This window comes from Antrostomus carolinensis, unplaced genomic scaffold (assembly GCF_000700745.2).
Source record: "Antrostomus carolinensis isolate BGI_N321 unplaced genomic scaffold, ASM70074v2 scaffold2031, whole genome shotgun sequence".
In the NCBI taxonomy this organism is placed as follows: Eukaryota; Metazoa; Chordata; class Aves; order Caprimulgiformes; family Caprimulgidae; genus Antrostomus; species Antrostomus carolinensis.
The window spans coordinates 34,316-56,274 of record NW_010296109.1 but is presented as its reverse complement, the minus strand read 5'-3'; the positions used below and the strand labels follow the sequence as shown (position 1 = coordinate 56,274).

Here is a 21,959-nt window from a genome sequence, read left to right as displayed (position 1 = left end):
TTTAGTGGAATATTCTCTGAAATCCATGTATCACTACTACTCCGTACATGCAGGATATGTGTGAAATATGTAAAAGTATGCCAGTATGCTTATGAGAAATCCTCGCCTGTTTTAAGTATTAGTAAGCTTTCATCCTCTACTGCTGCAGGAGTATATCTTGTCTTAAGCCACTTCGTTAGAAGGGAAAAAAAAAAAAGCAACCGTACTTTTTGTTCATTTTCAGCAGAGCTGGTTTTATAGAAAAACAAAAGTATACATATAGATCATATACACACACGTACACATATAATAAGCTTGAATGAGTAGTTCCTATGTTTACATAAACAAACTATATTGTACTGTAGTAGTAGATCTACAGTGCAAAATAGGTGGTGGTAAGGTTGTGATATTCTTGATACACATGTTTTGAGGAGCAAGAGCTTTACTTCAGACCAGTGTGTCCCATGGCCTGGTCCCATGGCCTGAATGCCCACCAGCAGCTGGAGAGCACCTTTTGGTTTTATTTCAACTGAAAGGATTCCCAAGTTGCACACTCTTGAGACTGCATGGGGAAGCAAACCAAATTCATTAAGTGGGGACGCTGGAGAGTTATGTTTCCAAAGTGTACTCTTAATCCAAACTAAAATCCACCATATTTGTCAGCTGCTTTCACCAGATCCCATAGAGCCTAATTCTTACCTGTTTCCGATAGACGTAACAGGCTGCTATTGCAACCATGGTGGATTCTCCTATGAAACCAGCTAGAAGGGATCCTACTCCAAGAGTGGCTCCATGAACTCTGTGGGTGGCATAAAAAGAAAGTAGTCATGGTTGTGTGAGAATGCATGACTCATAATTGTATTTTCACTGACATATAGAACCAATCTCTTGTTAGAAATATTTCCTTCAAAGACATAATACAGTGGCAAAAAGAATAACTGGTATTTTAAAGGACTTTTCTGTATCTTAATGGTGTCACTTTTTAGTAAAAGAATCACATTAGGGACTAAGAATTTAAAGTCTTGTACAGAGTGCTGTAGAATAGCTTATTTAACTGATAAACAAGATATTCTTCCACTAGCTTTCCTAAGAGTGCATTTAATAACATGGAAATAAATTCTCCTTAGGACGTGGTTTTGCTTCTTTGACACTTGCATATTTTTTCAAAAGGGACACCACTATTGTGCCTGTCTAGAGCAGTCATACTTGTAAATTTGAAAATGTTTCTTTTACAGGTATTGACAACTATTTAGTCTTTATATTATGGTTAGTATTTGGAGAAAATGTTTTGAGCTATGCAAATTCAGCTATCAAGTGACAGGGAACAGGAATGAAGAGGAAAGCAAACCCATCAGCTCTGTGGAGAATAATGATTTACCCCAAGTAAGGCAGCACAATGAGACTAGTGATGAGGACGATAATCCGCAGCACTGAGCTGGGTGCCAACACAAATGTCTTCTTCAGAGTCATCAGCCAACCAGTTAAGTGTGCTCTGACAGTCACTGTTCATAAAGAGAGGAAGGGGAGGGGGTTGGAAGAAAGAGAGGCAAGAGTAGTAAGAAAAAAACCCAAAACAGTCAGTCATCTCATATGAAGCTTTTCCATGCAGAAAGCATTGTTCAGAAAGTACTGTCATTAAACTTATTTCTGGTAACTTTGCACACTGGGAAACCCTACTAGAAACGAAGTAGATATTCTATCCAAATTGCTTTAATGTATTGAATATTTCCTAAGAGTTGCTCTCCCACAACCAATTTATTAGATGGTCCATTCTGTTTTCTTAATTTAAAAAAACCCTACCCCCTTCCCTAAAGAGAAATCATACCAAGGAAAATTTTCCATCCAGCTCTTGTGTGATGTATGGTGTAACAGCCAGGCACAAAAAAAAGGTATCTACATGTACCTATTCTTCTATTTGTAGTTTAGATGTATTACAAAACTGTCTTGTCATATAAGCAAAAAACACTACATGATGTAGCATTTAATTATGGAAGTTAGAAATTTTTTGAGGGCAAATATTTTGATTTTTGCTGTCAAGCTTGTCTCTCTCTTGAATAGGGGCATTAACTTTTATTCTATACTGTTTATGCTCTGATGATATCTGAAAGAGCTGAGTCTGACAGCAGAAGGCGAGACTAATGGAGGTGATGATACTGTGGAGGTGATCTTAGATGCTATTCCAAATAGTTAATTTCAGTCTTGGCACACATATATCACTACTGGTATTCATGTGTGTGTTCTTGGTCGACTACAATAGACAGAATTCAGGCTTTACTTCTGACAGTCAGAAATCTGCCTAATGACAGACTGCTCTTATTGCAACATTTGTAGCTTGACTACAGATGTAAATAGTCTTGGTCTACACCAGCTTCAGTAAGAACTGTGTTACGTATGGTAGGCATGCATTTAGTCACTCTTGCATATACAGCCATGCCAGACTCATGCCTCACAGTTTGGTTTTGAGGTTACAGAGTTTTTATTTTCTTCTTTTTTTACCTGGAACTGGAAAGAAGGAGAAGATGCGCAAAGGAACAACACACAGCTCTGCAAAAGCGAAGTCTACTCCAATTATGTCAACTAAAATCTTCTCTGACACGTTTGGCGTCCAAAACATCACAAAACAGAGCTAGAAAGAATAAAATTAAGAAATGTTTATATTTCAAAAGGGAAGCACAACAAAAGATAGGCCCTCCTGGTCTAAAACATTTGTTTACTGATGAGTAGATAACTCTACTGATGGTAAGTAAACATACAGTATATTTATACTTAGCTTGCATTCAAATACACAGAGTACACAAGAGTACATAAAAGAGGCATGCTAACTTCAGCAGCAATTCCTACTCCTAATGTTCCTCACATACCAAGACTGACACGTACATAAAAATATTTTATGGTGCCTGCAAATGGTTGTACTTGAATGGTCGAACTGTTACGAAACAGTAAAAACTTGATTTTTACAGTACTTGCTCGGGTTAAGACACCCATATTCCTAAGAAGATTATCAAATATTTTAGTAACTAAAGATTTGAAGTACTCCAAGACCCAGAGATCTGACTTAATCTAAGACAAGGGGTTTAAACGTGCTGCTGACACTAGTACCATTGGTATGTAATAGGCCTAATAACAAGGCCAAGATGTTCAGCATAGTCCTGCAGACATGGTGCCCTCAGGCCACAAATTCACTATGTCTTGTTATTTGTATTAGTGTCCTGTTTAGTCCATACATGAAAGGAAAACTTCTATAAAAAACCTGCAACAAATGGTACAGCAGTAGTACATGCTGTTTAATTTCTTGGTCAATACTGAGGCAGGGCGGCAGTCTGAGCTGAGGGGGCTGCTGGCAGGTCCAGCTTCAGTTTCAAGGCACTTGCTGAAGAACAGTGCTCATAACCCTTTCAGGACTTTTCCTGTAAGAAGGGGTACCTGACATCATTTCAAGTATAAATACTTTGTTATTTAACTTGGCTTTGTGATTAAAACAGTTATTTCTTCCTGTTATTCTTGCAGTAAAGCAGATGTTAAGGAAGCCAGCTGACAGGCAAAACTTGTGAACTTAAATGCTCTGGCACTCCTCTTGTCAGGTTACAAACCAGTATACCAGGTAAATTAGTGCACTGGCTGTACAATCTCATGGCTCTGTAAGACTCTGTAATCACTCTCTTATAATTTAGCCTACAAGCTAGTATCAGAATATGTAGCTCTTTTTTAATCCAGTTGTCACATCCCTACATGTTCAGATGGCTTTTAAAGTTAGTCTTTGAAGTCCTACCACCTCCAAGACAGCTGGGATTTCACTCTCATTCTTTGGTGATGTGCCAGAGATTGCTCTTTCTGTTTAGCCTACGAGTACCCAGACCACAGAAGTTTTCCAAGGCTTGTTACCGAGTGGCCTGTGGGAGGTCTCGCGTTCTGACCGCCTGGGCGGTGAACAAAACATTTCACCTTTCTGCAAAATGCTCATCTTCAGTTTTCTTAGGGTAGGAACCACTATTTATTTTTCACAATGGAATGTTTTACTTGACTGATTTGATGCTGTCTTGTGGTGCATCTCCATCACCTATAGAGAGAATAGTAAGTGGAGGAAGGTAAGAGCAGAAGATGAATGAACTTGGCATGGATTTTTCTCTGCTCTAGCCAGCACCTCTCTCTCCTTGCCAGACTACTTGTACAAGATATAACTGAAGTAGACAATCTAGAGCAGTTTGTGTGGTTGAGAATCCAGTTATTAAAAAATAACTGTACAGTGACAGAGCAAATTCTTTCATTGTTGCAGACACCATTAGGCAGACTGCAGTGATTTGTACTCTTACTGCAAATGATCTCTAAAGCAACCATACAGGGCATATTTTGTGAAATCTTTCTTTAAAGTCCAATAAACAAAATAAGATGCAAAGATGTCCACTCTTAAATTATAATTTGCTGTTTCCATGAAAGCAGACTTTTACACTGCTGGTACTGCACAATGCCATTAGCATGCTGCTGAGCGATACAGTTACTGCTGCTGCAAGATTCCATGCATTTTTGCTAACAGCAGAGTCTGCCCACGGCTAGCAAAAGGCAAATAGAGCAGTCTGTCCTTCTTCAACAGCCATTTGAAGGAGCATTCTAATATGGTTAGACAGGCAAGCAAGTAAGTGACCAAAAGCATTGTTCTCAATCCTGTTCTCTTTGAGGTTAAAGTTTGCTTCTGGCCTTAATAAGAACAGACTCAACCTCCATCCAGCTCCTACCTGAGGAAGGTCAGTTTGCAAATCAGGGGTAATGACTTATACCCAGGTGGTATAAGGCAGTCATTCCTTCTCAGCTGTTGCAAACTGCAGGTTCCCCACTCCCCTGATCAGCAGTCAGTCCCGATAAATGACTTCAAAGAGCACTTCTTATATAGCAGCTGGTGGGTAAAGACAGCAGTGATTGCTAAGCTCAAGAATAAGTAGTTTGAGGAGGTGAGGCATGGCAGCAGAAGGATCTTCTATTTCTGTCTCAGCATGTTTCCATCTTTTGGTTGCAATATTGATAACTAGTTTCATTTTGCAAAGACTCTTCTCTGTCATCTTATGAGCAGATAATATTCTCATTGCCCTCAGGGGACAAAGCTGCAGGAAAAAAAATTAATGCTTTGCATCATGCAAGCCCTCTCCAATTTAACTTTTAGAGCACTTGCAGCTTGGGAAATCTCCATATTGTTTCAAAGACAAGTTCAAAATAGAGTGGAAAAAAACAGGCTCTGCTTCAGGAAAACAATAACACTAAACCTGCAAAGGTGAGAAGGTATCTCAGCTACCGATTCTATTACAGATGAGGTATACTGAAAATAGGATGAAGTCTTGGCCTTTTTGTGATGCTGACTGGTCTGTATAATGTTTGCCATTACCTTAGTAAAGGGAGAAGACTGATCAGAAAGGAGACTGGAGAAGTTGGTAACAGATTAAATGGATCAAGTAGTCCAGTGAAACAGGGAGCCAGGAGAGATTTTAGCAAACAGATTTACCTATAGTATGTCTCCTATCTTCCTTTTAGTTAAAAGAAAGTTTGTTTCCCCCTCCCTCATGACTTTCTGTGTGTGTCTGCAAGGTTAAAAATAGAACAAATAGGCTTGGGTAGGGCTACAGTTATACCTTCATTTAATCTAATCAAGATGTGATGATGAAACAGTAAAAGCTTCCGCACAAGCCAGCAACAGGCATGTATAATGGCACTGCAGCATCAGGTTGCAATTGCGGTTGCAATGGGTACATACAGTAAGGAATATTGTACTCGGCAATAGTACAAGGTTCATATATAATGTACTCAGCTGAAGCATTTTCATGCTTTGGGAGTAAGGATTTTTAATGCTTTGGGACTAAGGATTTTGCTTGTGGACTTCTAGCAACAGAGTTGATTTGACTTTTTTTTATGGTACGAGTGCAGCATGTTATTAAAGGATAGTTTTGTTAAAGCCTTTGATCATTTAAATGGAACTTCAACAGAGTAGTGATAAGCACTTTAAAAATACAGGAAAAGATTAAGATATAAACAGGAGAATGGAATCTGCAGGCCTGAGTAAAGACATTAGTATTCATTATGGTGGTGATATTGCACCACAGTAGCCTAAGCATCTCGGGAAGTGTTTTAATCATTTGAAATGGTCTGAAGGGTTGTGCTATTGGGTAATGTCTCTTTAACTGACCTACAGTAGTAAAATCGGAAGGACTTTATTACATATATCAGTAATTTACAGCAGCGTAAGATAATCAGTACAGCTGTAGATCAGACCAAAGCTCCAGCTGGATGGGTACTGTCTCCTTGCTAAAGGTCACTGGGGGCTGCCTAAGGGAAGGGCACAAAGAGCAGGGCAAGTGCAGATTAAGAGATGCTCTTCCCTGGCTGCATGGTCTGAGCTGCAGGAAGTTAACAGCTTCAGGAGTTCCATAACTATGGTGAATCTTCATCCCATGCAGCATTATGATGTACATACAAAATATCTAGTATTAATGATTTTTTTTATTTTTTTTTTTTGCAATCCAGTTGTGCCGTAGAAAAGTAAAAAAAAAAACCCCTCTCACTTGTGGCTTGGACACTCTCCATATGTAGGTGTGCTGACTGTCATGTGGAACTTTGCTATTCTCAGCTAGCAAATTCAGTGTCTAGGCATATTGAAAGGTTACACATCAACTACCTTGGCTGTTGACAAGCCTGAGAGAATGCACCAATTCTTTGTTTTGGCATGGGAAGTACCAAACTGCTAGTGCTCAGCTGAACTTCTCTTTAACCTCTTTTCTTAAGTACACTTAATGCATTTGACTTTAACAAATTATTGTAATGAAAGACTGTTCATGAGAGTTTGTTTCAGAAGCTGCATATGTGAGTTTGAATGCTAGTAGTTCTTGAAAACTAACAGTCTTTTCATAGGCTCTGCATTTCCTGGAAGCTATTTCCATTTATTCTGGTTGCTGACAGGGATTACAAAACCTCAGAGACCCAGTACATAATGCATTATAATACATTATGCTAACAAAGGCTGTTGTCATGTGTATAGTAGTCTGCAGGGTGCCAGACTGATTTGCTTTTAGGCACTTGCAGAAAGCTGCCTGTCTTTTGGGACATTCATTGATAAATATAAGGCACAAAAGAGTATTCCAGCGAGCTATGAACAACAGTATAGCAGTTCTAGACTTCAGTGCAATCTCTAGTTAGAAGAAACACTGCCTGATGACAAAGACACGATATGGCTCTATGTTCCTTGGAAAGAAGCTATGGAATCCAAAACAGATGTTTTAAAAAATGGGTTAGACATATACCAGCCTGGAACGAGACTGGAATAACAGATTTTACTATGGGGAAGGGTACTGTTAACTTGTTTAAGTTTCTTCTGTGATGACATGCAGTTCATATTTTTCTCCTGCAAAACAACTCTCAGCAGATGTTTCCTATCATTTGTTGAACTTGCTATATTTGCAGAAGTATGGCTGTCCAAGAGAGGTGTTTTACCCTCAAAATACTGTTCTATGTATGTATTGAGGACTGCATCTTAACTAATTTAACCCATGCCTTGTTCATGACCTCTCTATGCCCAGTTATGCTATGTGGTGCCCAATGAGGGCAGAGGAAATCTACTTTACACCTTATTACACATCTCAGCTTTGAATTGCACCTCAAATCTTTGGGATAGTATCAGTTAAGTTTATAACTTCTATTAACATAGAGGAATATATGTCGTATGATTTTGACTTTTGAAGTGTGCAATAAACAAATCAAAAAGTAGCTGGAGTCTTATGTGGTCCCATCTGATTTGCCAAACATCTCCATGGCCTCCCTTTTTCTCACATAAGCAAAACTTCCATAATTTTGTTTCCTTTCAGAGCTTGGATCACACATACAAGATGAGCTAATCTCACAGATATGTCTGTAAGTAAAAAACCCATCTTGTTCTAACTCACATCAGTTTGAAAAACTGAATTTGACTCCTCTGCCCGACATCCCATTTTGCAAGATGTTGGAAAAAAAATAATTTATTGAATTTGTTAGTGCTGTTCTTGTGGCTATTCAAAATCCATACCATCATTGACCTTGAAAATTTCGTTCTCTTAAGTAACTGTGCAGTACTGGGGCTTGTCAATCAAAAAATTTACCAGGAAACTGCACTTCTCATCTGTATTTTTAAGAAGAATGAAAGTAACAACATTTTTGAATTGTTAACTACTAGTACTCAAAGTATAGAAATAGTTACTAGTTACAAACCTTTTCAGATTACAGCTGGAGTGTGTTTCTGTGTTGAATATGGTTGTGCAACAGAATACAAATTCCTAATACCTGCTGCAGCACTCAATCTGCTATGCAGTCTCTCAAGTAGTTGAACAACTTGAAAAATGTTCAAGAGGGTTCTTACAAAGGAAGGAGATCCAACTACTCATCAATTTACACAAATATAAAGGATTTTGTGTTTTATTGTGGACCAAGAAATAAAAAAGTCTAGGTTTTACCATAAAGTCATTGCTCCCTGTTGATAGGAAATCACGTGTAAGTTTAACATGAAAATAATAAAGTGAAAAACTTGCCTTTAAAGACTCTGGGGTTTTTTGGTGGTTTTGTTTTGTTTTGGGTTTTTTGGTCTTTTTTTTTTTTCTGGTTTGTTTTTTTAACTTTGGAAACTGTGGAGGAATTGCTGGGTATGGTATGGCACTAGAGGCCAGCATCACTGGCTTGCTATGGAAGCTTGCTGCCTATCATGTCAGAGAGTAGTCTTTGCACAGCTACCCCAGTTTTGAGGAGTTTTTGATATACAGCTTTTAAGAATAAAAACAAAACAAAAAGCCCGCCAAATTTGTTCAGCCCAAATGGAGGTGTTGAGGGTTCCCGCAGTCTGACACTATGTTGAGATACATCATGATGATGTGTTCACACGTCCAGTAACTCTGAAGCAGGCAGAAAGTGGGTCCTTTTCTTGTGTGGGAAGTGTAAGGCTTTCAAGACCAGACTGGCCAAAGCCCCAGGGAACCTGCCCTGACCTCACAGCTGACCCTGCTCTGAGCCGAAGGCTGGACCTGATGAACTCCTGAGGCCCTTCCAAACTGAACAATCCTGGGATCCTATGAAGCAAAAAGCCCTGGATTTGCGTGCAGTAAAAATGTCAGACGTCAGTCATATTTGAAGTGGTTGATCACAATGCAGATGACTTGAATCACAAGGCCATTCTCTTCTAACAATTATCCCTCAGGCACACACAAGTGCATATAGATTTCTGTGACCTTTGTGATCTGCAAAGGGTGGTGTAACGCTGACTCCAGCCGTCATAAAATCTGTCAAGCAGCAGGGGGAGCAAAAGAAACCAGAGTCTGCCTACAGGAAAACTCCCCAACTTCACATCTTCTCCTGAAATAATTGCTTTCTACAGATCTAAGTCTCCCCCGGCCTCCCCCAGCTTTCCTTACAGTTCAAAGTGACGGCGCATGATGTTCTTCAGAAATAAAGCTTGTCCAGCAAGTGCACAATACACCGACTGATAGCACTAACATGATGCCACATCTGCTTTTCATTCAGCTGCTGCTGAAAATACTTAGTCAGTATTCTTCAGGCTGGGTTGGGCCACTAAATTTTTTAAGACAGTCATTATATCTCCCTGTTGAATTATGCTGCTTTATTTTTTACAGAAAGCAAGAAATTTTACTGGGTACAGCTTCACTTTTAAAAAGCTCAAATAAACCAAAGCTGGCAGATTCCTAGGCTCTCTTTGAAAACTGTTGATTTCACAACTTAGGTTATTTTCTGTCCCGAGTTTTCTGCAGCCCTTGCTGCTTCCTATCACGATTACAGAGTTTAAGCAGAAACATGCTGCAATGACAATTTTTGACCCTTCCTCTTCTGCTTGCTCCAGCCACTCACGCAAAATAGACCCTTTGTGTGAAACCTGAACAATCATGAAGGAGACATCAGTCTCCACCTCACTGGAGCAAACAGAAATCCTTTGTTCTGGGACAAAGGCTCAGTTTGGTACCATGGATGGAACAAGGCCCTCGTGAAGATTTTATACAGTCAGTCTCTGGTGCTCCAGCATCTTCCTGAGCAGGCAGAAATGCTTCCACTCATGTCTGAAATATTTTTTACTGAAGCAGGAACTTAATCTGACCTTGAAAAGGTAAAAAGCTTCTTGAGCAATTGTGTGCCAATAGGTCATTTTCCAGTTGTTATTTTTTGCCAGTAGCCTGAAGATAAAAAAACAATCTGGGAGTTCAGAGATGGGCAAAATCAAAGCAGTGAAAACAAATCCATCCACTGGATGGGTGGTATTATTCTAAAACCTGTCCTTGACATCCAGATAGTGTATGACAGTAAAGTCAAAAGAATGTGGATTTAGTCTTAGAAGTTAAGGCTGATTTTTAAAATGTCAATATCCTAGATAGGACTTGTGACATCTCCGTAATAAAACAAGGTTGTAATGAAGCCGCTGATGAAACCAGATTGGGGAGTATAGGGGAAATTTGTTCCTCTTTTTTAAATTTCCTTTCTTTGTATACCCATGAGAGGTAATGACATTGAACTCAGTCACCCAGGGAATTCCAGATACTGGCACTGTCGGCAGCTGGGGTTGTGTCCTCTGTGAGGGACTGGTTTCTTGCCACAACATTTCTTCCTATGTATTTTACTACCTCACAGTCCTACTATCCCATGACTCTAATAAAGCCCAGCTGTAACCTTTGATAATAAAGCAATGCAGAGATGTAAAATAAAGACAACCAATAAAAGATAAGAAAAAATGAATGAACCTTGAACACAAACCCAGTGGCCTCTGCAATGGCTGCTTTTTGACCTGTGACACTGAATGTCACGGGCAGCAAAACATGGTTCCTATGCATGTTTCCCTTCATTCATCTTTAAAACTGGGAGGAAAAACTACATGGAAGGCTAGATAATGCTATACAGTAATTTGGTTCTGAAGAAAATGCAGTTTGTACCATTTCTTAAAGATAACTGCCAGCCTGGCCTAAGTTCATCTTTGTTATTAAAAGGTACACCTGACAGCAAGCAACCAATACCAGGAACGGAGGGATACGCTGCAGTAGCTATTCTGAGTTTGAAGCTCTTCAGCACTACACAGGGGGAACTAAATATTCTCACAAGCAGAAAAGGAGATATTAAGGGAAAATGAATATCCCCTTCCTGCCCCCAATCCTGCCCCCTTTCCCAATTCCCAGCTTGGCCCTGGTGGGCCATCTTCTAAATGTCTGCTATCAATAATCTATATGAGAGGTGAAATGGGCAAGTAGGAAGATTTCAGCATTGCATGCAGCTTAGGTGTAAATCACAGAGAAGAATGACCCTAAATTAAGCACCTCAGAAATCACCACTTTGTTCTGAAAATGCTTTCTTCAGCTTGTGAGCTAAGAACCAGCATCAGCAGCCTGGAATGTATATAGCTATCAAAGCTGTAAAAGTTGTAATAACTGGGTGATTTCCTCAGGTAGCAACCCTCTTTCAGTCACAGAGAAGAACTGTGTCACCAGTCACAATGAAACAGAAACAGTATGCCTTGCTTTTTCTTGTTGCCCTTTCCAGCATCTGAATCACCTGAAACCATGGGGATGAGGCAGCAGACACTTGGATGAAGGCCTTTTAAGTGAGAGTGAAGAAGGAATAATGGAGTAAAAGCCTTGATAGTCTCTTGCATTGGTCAGAATTTGCAAATCACTTTGCTCTACTGTAGGTTGATCTTTACTAAATTTAATCACGTGTGTACACAGAAACCTTCACACTCCATTTGCTAAAATGCATGAAGGTGAGGGCATAAACTCTAGTGTTCCTATATTTTCTTGGTACCTGACAGTCTAATACTGATTTCACAAGAATAGTGGTAACTGGCCTTACTTTATTTAGGAAGGGGTAAAAAATTATCTACATTTTTGTGGCAAACTCATTAAGTGAATTCACAGTGGCTAAATGTCAGCCTGCATGGGACTTCAGAAACCAACCAGCTGACACGCAGCATGAGATGCCTACTGCATGGAACTTCTGTGCAGTTCTATCATGCTATGGACACTCCTCTTCTGCCTTCAGAAGGTTTCATCAGTGAAACAGGAACACGTTCCTTGGCATTTGCCTACATTTCATTGGCTGGTGAAGCCTTGCTGACCAACAGGACAGGAGAGTCAGCAGATGGTATCCACTTGGCACTTGGCAGTTCCTAGTTTGGCATAATCAAATCCAAAGCAGAGTGCAAAAGCTTGGGCATTTGGAGTTGCCTTTTAAATAGATAAGGCTTCTCAGCCTGAATGAAACACAGCTGCTTCTCTGCCACAGTGACTGGCTCTAGCTCTTACAGAATTAAGAAATAAGTAGAAAGAAGCAACTACTGAGTCCTGTATTCTGTACTTTAATTCTTTCATATAGGGCATTTTCCCTGCTACACTGGCTTCCTTGTTCTTGATCAGAGTTTTCTTCTTATCTCCTAAGTGCTTGATGATTAATTATAGAAGATAAACAAGCACATGATAACTGGAGATTAGGCAAATGATGGGATGGCTTACAGTAAACTGCCATCAAATGGAATGGACTGTCCTAGAATCATAGAATGGTTTGGGTTGGAAAGGACCTTAAAGATCATCTAGTTCCAACCCCCCTGCCATGAGCAGGGACTTCCACTAGACCAGGTTGCTCAAAGCCTCATCCAACCTGGCCTTGAACACTTCCAGGGAAGGGGCACCCACAGCTTCTCTGGGCAACCTGTTCCAGTGTCTGACCACCCTCAGTGAAAAAAAGTACTCCTCCCTTCTTGTCCTGCTTTTGGCTTGGATAGAGCTAATTTTCTTCTTAGTAGCTAGAACAAAACTGTGTTTTTGATTTAGGATGGGATTTGGTATGAGAAGAGTCTGATGTTTTTAGTTGTTGCTAAGAAATCAAGGACTTCCTCAGTTTCTAGTTCAATGTTTTGCTAGTGTGGGACTAGGCAGAAGGACTTGTGCAAACTGGATAGGAGCGTAGCGAGAGCAATGAACCCAAACTGGCCAATGGGATATTCCATATTGTATAACATCATGTTCAGTATATAAATGAGGGCTGGCTGGAAAGCAAGGCTTTTGCTCTTCCATGATTGTGTTTTCAGGATCTCACTCCTCCTCCGGGAGCACTACACAGGAACGAGCTGAGCCTTGGTCAGTGGGTGATGAGCAATTGCATTATGTATCACTTGTTTGTAAAGTCTATCATCATCATTATTATTGTTGTTGTTGTCTTTGTTAGTATTACAGTTAGTATTATGATTATTATTTCAATTATTAAATTGTTTTTATCTCAACCTTCGGGTCTCCTTACCCTTACCCTTCCAATTCTCTCCCCATTCCCCAGGGAGGGGGGGAAGCTGAGCAAGAGACTGTGTAGTTTTTAGTGGCCTGCTGGGTTAAACCACAACACCTCTTCAGGCTGAAACTGAATTATCCCATCACAGGGACCCAGCAAAAGAAACCCTGTGACTCTGGAGCCCTCTCTGCTGTTTTAAGACTGTGATGGGATCCCTCTGTTGAATCTTGCAAGATCAGTTAAGGAGGATATGGTTCCCAGCAGTCTCTCCCACCTTTCTGCCCATAGCTGGGGAGAAATAGGAGATCAACAAGTAGACATGTTAAATGTTGCAGCTTAAAACTTCTGACTGTTATAATATAATATAAAAAAACCTCCACTTATAATGATATATAACAACACTCTGCATATGGTTATATACTTATCAGATACATATTTATAATTAAATACACTATACATTAATATATACAATGAACATAACTGCCAACTGATGGTACCTTATGGGCTACGAGATGTAAGCACTAGAGAGCTGACACAATGCCTACATGCTGCTCTTCCTCAGAGGCTGATAACTTCCAGCAAACTAAAGAAACAGAAATTTGCCAATAGTAACTCCTTAAACTACAGATGCTCATCAGCCCGAGCCCTAGGAAATCAATGTGTTTTTCCCCTATCAAAAGAATAAGTTCAGACATGAATCTAAATATTGCATTCTATTTACAAAAAAATGTGTTATTTTAAGATAGAATATAAAGAATGGCCTAATATATAATATAGAGAGTAATACTGTAAGTACTAGAAACATTTTAAAGCTATCATTAGACTCCTCAATTATGGGCAAACCCGACTGTAAAGCAGGTGACATTTTGACGTGTATTGACACACGTATATTTAGCTCTCAGGCCCAAACATACAAGCCAGTAAACTGACCAGCTATTTGCTCCTAAGTACATTAAATTTAAATTTTCACTGAGATTTAAATCTAAGGCAGGTTACCTGGAATTTGAACTTGGTTACCACAACACAACTCATGCATATAAATTTGTTCAGCTTAAGGGTCTGAGCCTTCACTTCAGTTAAAACTTCATGGCACTGTTTGGTTGTGGGGTTGTTGGTTTTGTTTTGGGTTTTTTTTGGGGGAGGTGTTTCGTTTTTGTTTTTTCAATAGAGAGATTTACAGTTTTCACTAGCTTATCTGTGGTTTGTAACAAGTAAATCTGAAATTTGTAAGCCCTGCATAAAGCACACACAGATACTAAGCATAAATGTGAAAGCTTTCCCTCCACTCAATCTTTCAGTCTCCTTTTAGAATAAAAAGGAATGAAAAATCACAGGGCAAACTTGAACTTCTGGATTTTTTTTTCTTAAGTGGTGCCTGCTAATTATAAGACAGCATTCTACACAATTAGCTTCTGCCCTTAATCAATCTGCTTATATATGAAAATGCTATTTTCCCTGTTTGTCCACAGCTGTGTCCATTTAAAAAAAAAAAAGCAAAGCAACATTGAAATCCCTTTTATAATAGCACTGGTGCCATTATACATAAAGCTAGGAAGAGTTTTGAGCTGTTTCTAATAGAACACATGTTAAATCTGAGGTGTACTGTGCAGCTCTCCTGCTGTACATTAACTTGGTGACAGATAGGTCAACACTGTGTGCTGTGCACTCTGGGCACCTTGAGCCTGTCTTATTAGTAAGGGAAAACCTGTTGTAATACAGAGACCACTCAAGAATGTGAAGATACAACTGGCCACGTGTCTTGCTGACGCTTCAGTTGACAGGAACCATGCAGCTAACAAGAGCTCGTGTTTGGAAATGCACCCCTAAAGCACTGTGGTCTGTCTCAGCAGAGGCTGCTCGAAAAGGAAGCTGAACTGAACAGCTTAGTTCACTAACCACTGCTGCAAGAACTGATTGCTCCTTTCCTCGTATAAGCAAACAAGTAAGTACAGACTATTCTGGGTCAATTTTGGTGATGGTGAGCTAGGGAGATTTCACAGTGGTCACTGAGAAATGGCTTTCTGGCATGGTTTAACCTCAGCCAGCAGCTAAGCACCACACAGTCGCTTGTTCGCTCCTCCCCACCCCTGGTGGGATGAGGAGAAGAACTGAAAAAAAGTCATGGGTTGAGATAAGAACAGTTTAATAATGGAAATAAATAAATAATAATTGTAATAGTAATAGTGGTAGTAGTAGTAGTAATAATAATAATAATAAAAAGGAAGATAACCAAAAGAGAGAGAAATAAAACCCAAGGAAAAACAAGTGATGCACAGTGCAATTGCTCACCACCCGCTGGCCGATACCCAGCCAGTTCCTCAGTGGCAACTGGCCCTTCCTGGCCAACTTCCTCCAGTTTATATACTGGGCATGACATCATATGGTATGGAATACCCTTTTGGCTCGTTTGGATCAGCTGCCCTTGCTGTGTCCCCTCCCAATTTCTTGTGCACTCCCAGCCTCTGCTGGCAAGGCAGTATGAGAAGCTGAAAAGTCCTTGACTTAGTATAAACACTGCTTAGCAAGTGTTTACACTAAGTTACACTGAAACACCAGCGAGTTATCAATATTATTCTCATCCTAAACCCAAAGCACAGCACTATACGGGCTACTAGGAAGAAAATTAACTTTATTCCAGCTGAAACCAGGACACTTTCTCTGATCAGCATCTTGTATGCTCCTCATGCGGTGACTTTGCTTCAGCCACACAGAGCCAGCCATGCTTTTACCCCAATGTCACCGACTGAAATGAAGCTGCTCGCAGCTCGTGTTAAGTAAGACAGCACTGGCCTTCCCAACTGACTCAGACATGCACAGATGCCACCACTCCCAGTCCCCTCAGAGAGCTAAATGTCCCACTTACCCTAGAGCTGCTTGCACAGTCTATGCCCTGCTTTCAACTCAGGCCACACAACCTCACCAACTTGCGCAGGGTTTGCACATAGACGTGTGCATGAGGGTATGGCTGTGACTGCCATGGGGGGTGGGCAGCAGCAGGTGCAGTGAAGGAGCTTGTGTCCTCCCAAAGGAGCCCTCTGCTCATCACTTTCATATAGCAGGCTCTAACTAACACGCAATCAGCCTGGAAAGCCTTGCAGCTCAGAAGCAGATGACCAAATGCTAATCATGTGGCTGCCAGCAGCTAACATTAGCTAGGGAAAAGGATCTTAACTGACTGCAACTTCTGTGTCACCACAGAAGACTTAATGAAGAGCTCAACTGGAAATTGGGGACAGAATAAAGAAAAAAAAACCAAAGAAAGAGAAAGGTAATTTGGCAGTAGGTGTGCCCTTCAGGCTGCCTTGGAAAATGCCTGAATTCTGCACTGCTGTGTCTGAGCTCAAAGACACTGCTGCTTTTCTGAGAAAAACCCTTGCTGAAGAGCAGCTTATTTGCTGCTACTCCTGCTGGGTAAGGCAGGGTTCCCTTGAGTAGCTCACTCCTCACACAGCCTGCCCCTCTATGCACAGCTCACGAGCGAGGGAATGCTCTCCCCTGACAGAGCAAACCTTTGCTTCAATGGAGAAATGCAGCAATTTAGAACTCAGAGAAATTGTTTTGGGATTTCTGCACTGTATGGAGGCTGACACTTCCTACAACTGAAGGGATATCAACACCCCTTGAGCCACTAACACAAAACACAGCACTCTGAGGGCTGTTATGGGGAAAATCATCTCCATCCCAGTCAGACCCAATACAGCTATAAATACACCAGTTTTCTTTCTCGGGAGTCTGTGTCTTCACTCAGTTTACAACTATGCAAAGACAGCAGGGCTGACTTGTAGGGTCATCTGAATAGGTCTGGCGTTGAACCAAAATGTTCAGTTCTTCAGAAGCCTCATCTAGCAATGGAAGCAAGACCAGCGTTTGGAGCAGTATCTCTGCTTACATGTATAAAGAAACATTTTTCCCTGAAGTGCCTAACGGCAATGAAGTAACAAATAATGGCAAGCAGCATTATGCATGCTCTTTAAGCTGAGAGTAAATTACCAAGCATGCCCTATTTTCTAAAATCAGAACCATTCCCTTAATTGTATGGGCAAAATTCTTCAGCTGAGTCCCTCCCCTCTGCTATATAAATTTTACAATCAGTTACATAGCCACAAAACAGGGCTGTTGGAAGAAGTCACCACTGCTTACTTACAACCAAAACCACATCAATATGATTAATCACATCAGCTCTCTTACATATTGAGAGTCTAATGACTTCTATTTACAAGCTCTAAATAAAACAGCTTGTCTACATGTTTTTCACTAAGCAATACAACTAATTCCCATGTTTTGGACAAGCAGCCTTTATGCCCACCTGATGCTTCAAAACCATGAAACAGTGCTTATCATCACACTCAGCAGAACGCGTTTGCATGCTGCTCACTCAGCCTGGGAAGGCTCAAATGCAGCCCTTCAGATCCCATGAAGATCTAAAAAACCCCAAAGTTAGGTTTCTTAAGAGAACTGTGCCTTGTTTTCTACTGTGATGCAATACTGCCACTGACAACAAGGGTGAAAAAGTGCTTTTGCTGTTGTAGTAGGTTTACAGTACTTCTTGTGCAGGCATGACTAGTCTGGAAGGAGTTAGGACATTTTTCTTCCAACTCTATGAAGCAGCATGTCTTCAATGACTGGTAGGTTTACCAGGGTCTTACACTGGGAGGGTACTTTCCTGGATGTTTGCTGCTCATATTACAAGTTTCACTGTTATTTTTTCCAATGGTTAATGGATTTCCTTTGTCTTTCCATCTTCTGGAATCCTTCTATCCACATCCACTGCAAAATGGATTCATGAGACGCCCAAGTATTTGACTTGTTTTGACCTCTTGGACAGCCTGAGAGCCTGTTTCCCACTTTTCCTCTGATCCCAAAGAATAAGATGTTACCAACAGTGATGCCACTACTCTGACTGGCATTTGTTGCAGTAGAACCCGTCCAGCAAAACACAGCAATCACCAATGGCCATGGGAGCTCAGCTACAGTGACCATCTGCAAAGCCAGTGACCTGGCTGCAAAAGAGGCAAATTTGCAGCCTGTGGCACATGATAACTTGAGTCATATCAGTGCCTACTGAGCTTGTGTGCTGAAGCATCTGCAGGCTCAGGCCCTTGAACCAAACTGAGTCATTAGAGCTCATGTGTCTTATTTTTCCGCTCTGTCCATTGACAAGCAATCCTAAGAATCTGTCACTAGCAGGCAAAAATAGAAACAGGACAGGAAAAGCTATGGACCTCAAAAGTGTTTCTGGAATTTCAGTGTGCACAGATCTCTCATGACGAGCTTATGAAAGTACCACTCTTGAAGTACTATGGAGAACTTTTGTAAAAAAAAAATCCTGTGAAGTTACAAAACAAAAGCCTATTGCAGTAATTAAAAATCGCTGTGCAGAGGATGGTGATGGTAATGTAAGAAGCTTACGATCTATCAGAACTCAAGTGAGCTGATAAAAGCCCAGAAGGGTTAAGAAAATAGTTCAGAGAAAGCTTTGAGATTGAAATAATATTCTCAGAACTATTTATAAAAAGGAAAGCTTCCCCCTTCATGGGTCTCTGACAACACTGACAGACTTCAAGGGGGCCTCCAGCTGTAGAGAACATAACCCTGGCCTGGCACAGCACACAAGAGAAAACCTGAAGGTGTGTGATGGTAGATAACATAAGAGCTGTGGAAAGTTTCTAGAGAATGGCAGCTTCAGTGGAGGCACATGCCTGTCTCTGTTACATGCTGTAGGAAATAAAAGTTAGAGACAGAGCTGTTGGTCTTTAAGCTACATGAAAGGAAAGTTCAAGCTTAAGTCCAGGAAATTAATAGACAGAAGAGATGCCACACTGGCTCATGCAGTTCTGTCTTTGATGGTGGCTAGTTGTAGCTGTTTAGGGAAAAAGTACAGGAAATAAAGAGCAGAAGAAACCTAATTCAGTTACGGATGGATGGAGTCGCTTCATTTTCAACTATGAAATAAGACAGTACTGTATCCCACTTTCTCAGGTTCTGACAAGGGGGTGGGGATGGCTACAAATACTTCAGGCTTGTGTACTGTAAGACTTTCCTTGATGTAAATTAGTTTCCCTTCAAGCATAGGCCATGTGCAACTCAGTCAAAAAGGCTCTACACTAAAATGAAGGTGAGAGAGAAATCATGTCAGCTCTCCATTACTCAGCAGTAAATTTGTGAACGTGGGGAGAAGAGAGCTAGAGAGCAGCCACCTACCCCATGCAATGCACTGGGGATAAAGAGAAAACCTGTCTGCGGTTTGAGCAGGTTCAGTTTTAGGACTCTGAGCATTGTATCCTAAAGCAATTGCAGAATTTCTCACTTGGGTTTCTAGCATGAGGAATGACTTTTTCTGTGAGAAACTTATTTTCTAGGTTCTTCTTGGCTTTTGTCCTGCTAGTGCAGGTACTGAGGAGAGGAGCTGTCATGGCCCTGAGGGCACCGCCAGCCCTGACCATCCCTGCCCACTCCCAGGGCTCTCTTCACCCTGCGCACAGACTAGGACCCCATGTAAGCCCCCCGGGATTGGGCGGCCCCCTCCCCGTCAGCCCCTGCCCCAGTGAAGCTGCAGCAGGGCCGGGCTCCAGCTCCCCACAGCCCTGCCCTGCCCGGCCATGGGCCCCTCTGAGCTGGGCCCACCCACAGACCCATGTCCCAGCCTGGCCTTGTCCCATCCCTGTCCCCAGGACGGTGTCTGATGCCCAGGGCCCCGGTGCTCTCGTCTGCCCTGCTCCTGCTCCTGGCTGGGGAGATGGGATGGGCCCTGGCTGCCAGACTCTGCCATGACTGACCCTGGTGGTCCTGGCACCTGGAGATGCCCTGACAGAAGCCATCCCAGAACTTCTTCGGAAACGGCGCATGGATCACGAACCTTCTAATGTCTGTCACAGACAGAGGTATGGTTGCTAGTGCAAGTCCACCCCAAGTGGGAAGAGGGTGGCTTGACCAGCTCCAAGCACTAATGTAAATCCATCCTAGGTAGAAACAGAAGTTGCACTTACCCCCATCATCTGCTCCATTACTTGCTATGATCCCCATCACCTGAATGAGTTTTCTTCCACAACATCCTGTCTGTTGCTAAGACGACTTGTGTAGAATCAGTTTTCTTGGGGAAGGTGCACTGTACCTACGTGTGCAAGCTGGTCGTTTTGCAGGCTCAGCAAAATTTCTCCCTGAATGTCAGCCCTTCACAATGCTTCCCAGCACAGACAAGGCTTTAGATCCTTTTGTCAGCATCAGCCCTGGCTCTGAAATTGCCCTTTTTAGTTCATTTTGAGAGCAAACAAAACCAACATGCATGAAAGTAACCCCAGCATGGAAGACCAGTGCCACGTGAAGCAGCAGGGAGCAGCTACTCCAGTTGCGTCACACGCTGCCTTTCCCACCGTTCACAGCAGATGAAGGACACCTGGGGACAGGCTGCTATCCCCACTGCACATGAGACAAATGTGGTTTTTCATTTTCCTGACACCCTGGTTACCAGAAGTTTTGTTCATTTAAAAAAAAAAGGAGAAAAAAAAAGGAAAAACAGATCTCATATCTCCTTGCATGTGGAGGTTGACTTGAAAAGTATTGAGAATTAAATAAAATCACTTGCACCCTTAGGATGTCTAGCCTGAATTAATGATAGCTGATTTTCTTAGTACTCCAGGACTAAGATGACATTCCCTCCTCCAAATAAAAGCAAGAGAGTTCCATAAGAAAAGACAACTCACCGTTCTTGAACCACTAGTGATTTTAGCATTAGGTAGAGGAGATAATTATCTAGTTTAGATGAAAGCCAGAGAGTTGAACAAAGGTTTCTTACCGTTAAAGACAATGCCATGCAAACAAAAGTGAACTTCTTGATATGTGTCGCTGTGACAGTGCTGTTGGTGTTCACCAATTTATTGCTGGGGTTATTCTAGGGTGAGAGAAAGAGATAACGAGTATTAGCTTGGCTCCAGACTACTGTGAGGTTGACAGCACCAGGGTCATGTGTTGGACCCGTCTGTGCCCGTGCATGTCTGCCTCTGCTTGTTTGCTTTTTAACCTAGAGCTTTCTGAGTACCGCCACAGAATATTTTCCGCTTAAACTGACAGCAACTGCTCCTATGGTCACTGAGGGCTGAGTAATCTCCCTACTTTTCTAAGCAATAAGTCCTATTTAACATATTCAGCTTTGAAAAAGGGTGGTAGCTCTTTCTAAGGAAACTCCACATGATTTTTTTTTTACCTTGGTTTAAAGTCTGTAGCATGTTTTCACAGGAAAAATAGGATTCCATTCCTTTTTAACACAGAGTGGTACTGAATCCACACGCCAATGCAAGCACCCTTACTGATCCAATTAGACAAGTAGGTAATATGAACAAAGCTCCTGGAACAGCTGGCTCTGTTAATGCAGTTTAATGAACAGAACATAATTAGGACTATTAGATGTTTCACCTCAAACATGGGCTCTCTACTCACATGGCAGCAAAGTTTTACTTAAAACAACAACAAAAGCCCTCTTCCAAATGTCTAATACAGCAAATGAAGCTGAAGGTTTATAATTGCCCTTGGGGAACACATAAAACCAAACTAAATGGTCTGTGAAAGGAGGGGATGGGATATCAAAAGCAGGGTACCATTAGGAACCTTGTAGCAATAGGATGTTCGCTCAACTATTGCCTTTACCCTGGGGCTGTTTTGAGATACACAAGTATGTGCCCACACTAATAACACCTGTATCACGAGATGTATCACAGAAT

General features: G+C 41.4%; 1 protein-coding gene across 1 annotated transcript in view; it reads right to left on the bottom strand.

Annotated features, from left to right (window-relative positions):
* The window catches only part of ANKH (ANKH inorganic pyrophosphate transport regulator), a gene marked incomplete at its 5' end in the record, with an annotated part of 43,357 nt that overhangs the window by 1,826 nt on the left and 19,572 nt on the right, over window positions 1-21,959 (bottom strand). The window contains 4 exons of the mRNA XM_010178146.2: window positions 679-778; window positions 1,358-1,481; window positions 2,476-2,605; window positions 21,038-21,133. Of these exons, the coding sequence (XP_010176448.2) occupies window positions 679-778; window positions 1,358-1,481; window positions 2,476-2,605; window positions 21,038-21,133 (450 nt within the window). The remainder of the gene's footprint in view (window positions 1-678; window positions 779-1,357; window positions 1,482-2,475; window positions 2,606-21,037; window positions 21,134-21,959) is intronic.